General features: G+C 43.1%; 2 protein-coding genes across 2 annotated transcripts; both read right to left on the bottom strand.

Annotated features, from left to right (window-relative positions):
• On the bottom strand, positions 4,724-5,928 carry LOC104736935 (putative RING-H2 finger protein ATL37). The gene has a single exon (XM_010457022.1). It carries the CDS (start codon positions 5,873-5,875, stop codon positions 4,802-4,804), a length of 1,074 nt encoding a protein of 357 aa, XP_010455324.1. The 5' UTR covers positions 5,876-5,928; the 3' UTR covers positions 4,724-4,801.
• On the bottom strand, positions 6,586-7,862 carry LOC104736934 (putative RING-H2 finger protein ATL37). Its single transcript, XM_010457021.1, has one exon. The coding sequence runs from the start codon at positions 7,272-7,274 to the stop codon at positions 6,735-6,737; it is 540 nt and encodes a 179-aa protein (XP_010455323.1). The 5' UTR covers positions 7,275-7,862; the 3' UTR covers positions 6,586-6,734.

Here is an 8,212-nt window from a genome sequence, read left to right as displayed (position 1 = left end):
TGCGTATCAATCAAGGGGCCATTCTCTTCTTGGATGAAATGAATATGGTTGAGGGCTTTCCTTGAAGCTACCATTCTGTGGAAATAGGCAGTGTTGCTATCACCATCACTTAACCATAAGACACTTGACCTCTGTCTGTAGAAAGACTCCTCTGCCGTTGCAAGAATCTGCCACTTCCGCTGGGCCTCTAGCTCAATTTGTGCATTGGTTTCAGTGGGATTTTCGAGCATTCTGCTTTGGGAGAAGAGTAACATATCATGAGCTTCGACTACTCTTTTTTCCAGGGCCGAGAAATTTTCTTTACTAAAGCTTCTTATAACATTCTTCAGCGACTTGAGTTTTGATGAGCATCGAAACATTGCTGAACCTGAAACATTTGAAGAGAACCAGTGACTTGCAACTAGAGGCAAAAAGTCCTGGCTTTGGAGCAGGAAGTTGTAGAATTTGAAGTGCCTCTTGCCTCGGACACCCACAGTTTCAAGGTTCACCCCACAAGAGGCATGATCAGAAAAGTCTGGTTCTCCAAAAGTTGCATAGCCGGAAGGATATGTCGCATTCCATTGATCATTTGCAAGGACTCGATCTAGCTTTTTAGCCACAGGCCTTCTTACACTTTTGTTCCACCAGGTAAACGTGTTTCCTTTGAATATCATATCTGCGAGATCAGCTTCCAGCAGACATTCACGGAACATCCTAATTTGACTAACAACATTCAGAGTCAGTGGTCGAGAGTGCTCGCTCGGGTGCAGGATTTGGTTAAAGTCGCCTAGGACTAACCAAGGTCTCCCTCTTACTCTGCTCGAGTTAGATGTATCGACAATGTCTTGCCAGAGGCTGCTTCTTTCTCTTGCATCCGTAGAGGCGTATACCAAAGAGATTACACACCTATCTTTAGCCTCAGGTAGAAGAACTTCACAGGTTATCATTTGTAAACTCTTAGCGATGATTACCACTTTCACACTCTGGTGCCAAACCACCCATATCTTCCCCAGCTCTGAAAAACCGTAATTATCTTCAAAAAGCCAGCCAGGTAGCAAATTGTTGATGAACTTCTGCATCTTTGGCTGTTTGACGTGGGTTTCCACAATACCTCCAAAAAAGGGTATATTGGCCTTATACCAATTCTTAAAACCGTTACGATGACTATATATATTAAATTCGCGAACATTCCAACAAAAAATGTGTGTACACATAAGTTAGGCGAGAATGAGGCCCTTGCCTCGCATACCTTTCTGTTGTCTTTTTGACAACACTAACTGATAACCGGGGTAGTCCTCATCGACACTGTCCTTGCCCTCTGAATCACTGGACAAAACATCTGAAGAATCTTCTTCCGCAACTGAAGATTGACCATCTCAGAGAGCCTTTCTGGACGAGGGTCCTAGGTCATCATTAGTTGGACCCGAGGGAACTGACATCTCTCTCCCTTGGCTAGGGCGGTGTGGACCAGCAGGTGCTATAGATGATGAAGGCTGGGTATGTTTTGGTACGTAGATCAGATTCTGTTTTGCCTTGTTCGCTAACAGATTAGGCGGAAGTGGAGGTGGACCTGATGGAGTAGAGCGGCTCTGATATCTCTTTTTAGCAGGAGCTTCACCTCGCCTTGGGCAAGCAGTGGTGGTATGAGATGTTGACTTGCACGAGGAGCAAATAATTGGAGCCTGATTGCAACGCTTGATAGTGTGGCCTATTTCCTTGCAGTGTTCGCACACTGGAGGCATCCACGGGCTAGAGACCAATACTCTACTTATTTCACCAGAAGCAAATTGCACATTTACTGCTTCTGGTAGAGGCTTGCGTGGGTCAATGAAGGTGAGAACTTTGGCTACCTCCAGGTTAGTCTTGTTTGCTGTAGAAGAATGAAGCTCTTTTGGATGTCCAACAAGACCTGCTATGTACTCAAGACCTTCTTCATTAAAGAATTGGAGAGGTACCTGTCGGAGCTCAAGCCAAATTGGAGCAGATCGAAGCTGAGGTTTTGACGGGACAGTTCCGGGTTCTCACTTGGCAACGAACATTGTCTGGCCTTCGATTTGCCATAGCATTTGTTTGACGACTCTGTTCCTTGTCGCTGCATTAGGTATCCGGAAAAGGAAAGCGTTTCCTTCCATTTTAGACACCGAGATGTCTCGGTATTGGTGGCTCCAGATTCCGTTTACAATGCTGTGGAGGGTACCTTGAGAGGGAGGATCTGAATAAAATTGTCCAAGCACAAAGCTTTCCCATGACTTCTTGTTTTTTTCGATCACCGAGTTGGGAATTTTGACACAGAGTTCACCCGATGGTAAAACGAAACCGGTGCCTTTTCTCTTGAGATTTTTACCTGTGCCCTTAACGTGATCAGCCCACGAGTCCATGAGCTCATTTTCAGGAGCAAAAGTTAAATCTGGGTTTGCTGCCTTAGTAGCATCCGCATGCATGATGGAATTAGGAACGTCAACCGTAACCGGCTCGACACTTTGGGAAGACGGCCCTGAAGTTGCTAGANTGGCCTTATACCAATTCTTAAAACCGTTACGATGACTATATATATTAAATTCGCGAACATTCCAACAAAAAATGTGTGTACACATAAGTTAGGCGAGAATGAGGCCCTTGCCTCGCATACCTTTCTGTTGTCTTTTTGACAACACTAACTGATAACCGGGGTAGTCCTCATCGACACTGTCCTTGCCCTCTGAATCACTGGACAAAACATCTGAAGAATCTTCTTCCGCAACTGAAGATTGACCATCTCAGAGAGCCTTTCTGGACGAGGGTCCTAGGTCATCATTAGTTGGACCCGAGGGAACTGACATCTCTCTCCCTTGGCTAGGGCGGTGTGGACCAGCAGGTGCTATAGATGATGAAGGCTGGGTATGTTTTGGTACGTAGATCAGATTCTGTTTTGCCTTGTTCGCTAACAGATTAGGCGGAAGTGGAGGTGGACCTGATGGAGTAGAGCGGCTCTGATATCTCTTTTTAGCAGGAGCTTCACCTCGCCTTGGGCAAGCAGTGGTGGTATGAGATGTTGACTTGCACGAGGAGCAAATAATTGGAGCCTGATTGCAACGCTTGATAGTGTGGCCTATTTCCTTGCAGTGTTCGCACACTGGAGGCATCCACGGGCTAGAGACCAATACTCTACTTATTTCACCAGAAGCAAATTGCACATTTACTGCTTCTGGTAGAGGCTTGCGTGGGTCAATGAAGGTGAGAACTTTGGCTACCTCCAGGTTAGTCTTGTTTGCTGTAGAAGAATGAAGCTCTTTTGGATGTCCAACAAGACCTGCTATGTACTCAAGACCTTCTTCATTAAAGAATTGGAGAGGTACCTGTCGGAGCTCAAGCCAAATTGGAGCAGATCGAAGCTGAGGTTTTGACGGGACAGTTCCGGGTTCTCACTTGGCAACGAACATTGTCTGGCCTTCGATTTGCCATAGCATTTGTTTGACGACTCTGTTCCTTGTCGCTGCATTAGGTATCCGGAAAAGGAAAGCGTTTCCTTCCATTTTAGACACCGAGATGTCTCGGTATTGGTGGCTCCAGATTCCGTTTACAATGCTGTGGAGGGTACCTTGAGAGGGAGGATCTGAATAAAATTGTCCAAGCACAAAGCTTTCCCATGACTTCTTGTTTTTTTCGATCACCGAGTTGGGAATTTTGACACAGAGTTCACCCGATGGTAAAACGAAACCGGTGCCTTTTCTCTTGAGATTTTTACCTGTGCCCTTAACGTGATCAGCCCACGAGTCCATGAGCTCATTTTCAGGAGCAAAAGTTAAATCTGGGTTTGCTGCCTTAGTAGCATCCGCATGCATGATGGAATTAGGAACGTCAACCGTAACCGGCTCGACACTTTGGGAAGACGGCCCTGAAGTTGCTAGATGCGAAGCACTTACAGAGGCGACAATTGGTGACAGATCTGAGGCGTTGGTTTCTACTTCCGGCTCAGTAGAGGGATTGGCCAAGTCCGTCACGGAGACAGTCGATTGGGCAATAAAATTCGTCGAGGAGGGTGAGATAGGGGTCTGGGTACTCCCGTTGTTGGCGGAGGTGTCCAGAATCTGCGGCGGCGGTGAGGGGGGAGCGCTAGCTGGTGGGGAGGAGGCTGGTGGGGAGGGGATTGGGCTCTTTGAAGGAGAGCCCTTCTTGGTCTTCTTTTCTTCACCATAAGGAGGTGAGGGCCTGTGAGAAAGGGGGGGTGGGGAGCCGAACGCCGTGAGAGACGTCGGCGGAGAAGAGAAAACGCAGACACCTTTTCTCAAATCTCTACTAGTGTTGCCAATGTTTTTGCTTTTGGTTCTCTGTATTAATTTTAAAAGGATGAGAGCATTTAATATCCTGCTGGATCACTTGAGCTCCATGTCTCCCTACACAGAAATATAGAAGTGGTCGTTCATTATACAATACAAATCCCCTTTGTAGATCAATAAGATATGCCCTTCACGACAACAAATATGTTGTATATTCCTAATTAATAGGTCATAATTGTTTTGGTCCGAATGATTGATTTGGCTTTTTTTCCCCAACGTTTTGACTATGGAAAAGTCTTTATGTTCTTCGTAGACGTAGTAGAACAAGCACAAGTCCCACTCATGAGTCATGCCCTCTCTATTAACTTGTTGACTACGCAACAAGATTTTATCTGACAGTTTTGACCTAATCCTACTTGTAGACAAGTGAAATAAGAAAACTAAAACAAAAGGTAATTTATTTACAAAGGTAAGCGTGGAACGGACAATGAAAAGTCAAAGGCTAAGAGAATCGATTAGGAACTACATCAGTACGACATATAGGACACAAATATACACAACACAGATTATACATTCTCTGGCATGAGGCGTTGGAACGACTGTTCACCTAAATCTTTGTCTTTGACTTGGGAAGTCTCTACTAATAGATCATCCCAACCAATTGTGGACGGAACATGATCTGCTTGAAAAGAGAAAGAGAGAGACTTAGATATAGCTTGCCGAAGTGTTTGTTTTCCTTGAGAGAAACCGTTTCTCTCACTCACAACACACCCGCTCCTGTAGCCCTGTCTCGAACTCATCGCTTGAGGTAAAGCCATGTGGCTTCTCCTTATCAGATTCAAGCTAAAAATTTGTCTTTGCACCTCCTCCGGTAACTGCAGAGTGAATCGGTTTAGATCCTTACCTAGTTGAACGGATGAATGTCCGGTCGAATGAGATCTCGGGTATAATATCTCATGAGCCATGCCCGAGCTCGACAAAAACCCTGTAGATCTTGATCTAGTTGTTCTATCATTTTCATTGTTGTTCCATGTCACACTACTATCTGTCAAGCTTATCTCTTTCAGGGATTCTACAACACCTCTCCGCCCGTTTCCTCTTTCAAGATCCATGCTTAAATATGGAAAGCTCTCGGCGGGTTTCATACATAGATTGGCACGGCAGACGGGACATGTTGTCTGAGAAGAGAGCCATACGTCGATGCAACTAGAATGGAAAGTGTGACTACAAGGAGGCATCCAACGTAGTGTTTCCTCATCTTCAAACTCCTTTAGACAAATTGCACATTCCACTCCACCTTTTCCTATCTTGAGCCTTTTGACCTCTGAATAGAGGAAAGAAGGAAATGACTCGATGATTTCTTTCTCGACACCAGTGGTTGTTGTTCCGTTGTTTAATACTTCATGGCCTTCCTCTGCAATCAATCTACGATAATGGTATGCAAAAAATGCAAAGAACGAGCAACAAGCGAGTAAAATGGTGACAAACATCCCAAGAAAGACTATTCCAACCATTGCTAACGTCGAGAAATTGTTCTTTTTATCGCCGTATGTGGATTCCCAATCTTTCTGGCAATGCAAACAGGGGAAAAAGAAGATCTGAAATATAGTACATGCTATGAACTGTTGGATGATAGTCATTATGTGAATGGTTCTTCTGTTATATCACGGTGGATCACTTAGGTTCCAAGTCTCTCCCGTTAAGAGCGAGACAAAGAGAATAGGAGGTCATTATATAAATTTTGATTCGTAGATCATTCTAAGATCTGCCTGTCAAGATAAGATATTAGATTTGTTTTGGTCCAAATGATTGATTAAGGTTCTTCCTTCGACGTTTGACTTTGAAGAAGTCTTTATGTTTACCGTAGGCTTAGAACAAGTACATCTCTCCACCGATTCTTTATTAGCTTGTTGATTACGCTAGAAAACTCTTCAGAGAGTTTTGACCTAATTAGACAATTGAAATTGTCGGAAAAGTCTCGTAAACAAGGAACTATATATAGAGTAAAATCATTTTGAAAAAAAAAGGAAGGTAGTTCAAAGTCAAAGGTGAGAAATTGGTTAAGGAACTACAACAACAGAAGGTACTTGTACCAAACGCTAAGTTTTTTTTCATCGTCTTCTGAATTTGTTTCTGACTTCAAATATACATGAATTATCTTTCACGTAAATGAATGAAGGAAACGACTCGTTGTACTCGATGGCTTCACCGTCAAGCCCTCGCTGCGGTTGCTCAATCTTGTATAGCCCGGATAGAGTAATTGAAGCATTAAAATGCTATGCACGCGTCACATGGAGCGTCACATGTCACATTAATCAAAATGGAGCGTCACAATTATTCAAGTCTCTAATTGCTAAATGGAGCGTCACATGTTACATTAATCAAATATATAACTTTTGTCTGGAATAGTCAAATCTTAAAAATACATTAATTAATTACATATTAATATTCTTGAAAAAAACTGTATAAGATATTCGAAAGATGCTAATTGAAAAACAACTAGTCAAGAACGGAGATGGAACTTTTGAAGGGGGAAAAATATACATTCTCTGGCATGAGGCGTTGAAATGACCTTTCACCGAAGTTGTTGTTCTTACCTTCAGAAGTCTCTCGGACTTTATCATTCCTGTCATGTGTAGACCGTGGAGCCTTTGTCCCAAGGGTTGAAAAGAGAAAGAGAGAGGAACCGCTTCTCTCGTTCCCGCTCCGGTAGCCCTGTCTCGAACTCATGGCTTGAGGTAACGCCATGTGGCTTCTCCTTATCAGTTTCAAGCTAACCAATTGTCTATGCACCTCCTCTGGTAACAGCAGTTTGAATCGGTCTAGATTCTCACCTAGTTGTACCAATGAATGTCCGGTTGAATAAGATCGAGGAAAGAATATCTCAGGAATCTGCCAGCTTGACGGTAACCCGGTAGATCTCGATCGAGGTATTCCATAATTTGCATTATTATTCCATGCCACACTATTACCTGTGAAATTTCTCTCATTGGGGTGTTCTTGAACACCTCTTTGTGCATTTCCCGTTTCAACATCCATGCTCGGATATGGAAACCTTTCATACTGTACAACAGTTCATGGCCTGCTGCCTCAATCTCTGCACTATAGAATGTTTTGTGCAAGCAACAAGCTACTGTGCTTAATGAGATAAATATTACAAGCAAAATGATTGCAATTATCAATTCCGTGAAAAAATTGGTTTTCCTATTGCGGTCAGCAGATTCCGACTCTAGCTGGCAGGTTACGTAAGGCAAGAAATGGAAAAGTAAGAGAGGCAATAAAATACTTGCTACGATCCGACGGATGGGATCTCTCGTGAAGATATTCATTATATGAACCTCCCTTTTGTACTCTAACCGGTGGATCACTTGTGCTCCATGTCTCTGTTTAGAGCAGCAGAAAGAGAAGAAGAAGAAGAAGAAGTCGATCGTAGCAATAAGATCTGTTCGTCACAACTCGATATTAATATTGTATTACTACTATGCTATAGTTTTTGTTTTGGTCTGGGTGATTGGTCTAGCTTTTTCCTCTAAAGTTTTGTTTTGAAGAAGTCTTTATGTCCACTGTATAAACGTAACACAAGTACCAGTCTCTAGTCTCCTCTCTGTTAACTTATTGAATACGCAACGTGACTTTTCCGACAGTTTTGACCTAATCGTGCTCTCCGACAGTGACTGACCAATAAGGAGCTAGATAACCATCATATGATTAACTAATAAACGATGTGTGGTCATTATTATGATAGATATTCCCATATACCAATTCCACTGAACCGTAGGTATTAATATTATACATGTAATATATTGACTATAATCGAAATCGACTTAATTCATCCGAATAATCACATGATGGACTAGCTTATAGTAGAAACTAGATAGCTTGGCCAGCGGAACAACTTCCATTGACCATTGCACAGCGAAGCTAAGGCCTCAGTTCCAGTTTCTACGTTACGCCATAACTTTGTTCCAAATTAAAAT

This window comes from Camelina sativa, chromosome 13 (genome assembly GCF_000633955.1).
Source record: "Camelina sativa cultivar DH55 chromosome 13, Cs, whole genome shotgun sequence".
NCBI classification, from domain to species: Eukaryota; Viridiplantae; Streptophyta; class Magnoliopsida; order Brassicales; family Brassicaceae; genus Camelina; species Camelina sativa.
The sequence above is the reverse complement of the archived record's forward strand: the minus strand, read 5'-3'. Positions and strand labels throughout refer to the sequence as shown.

Coding starts and splice junctions, on each gene's coding strand:
- LOC104736934 (XM_010457021.1), bottom strand. CDS start 7,274: ATGGATGTTGAAACGGGAAATGCACAAAGAGGTGTTCAAGAACACCCC.
- LOC104736935 (XM_010457022.1), bottom strand. CDS start 5,875: ATGACTATCATCCAACAGTTCATAGCATGTACTATATTTCAGATCTTC.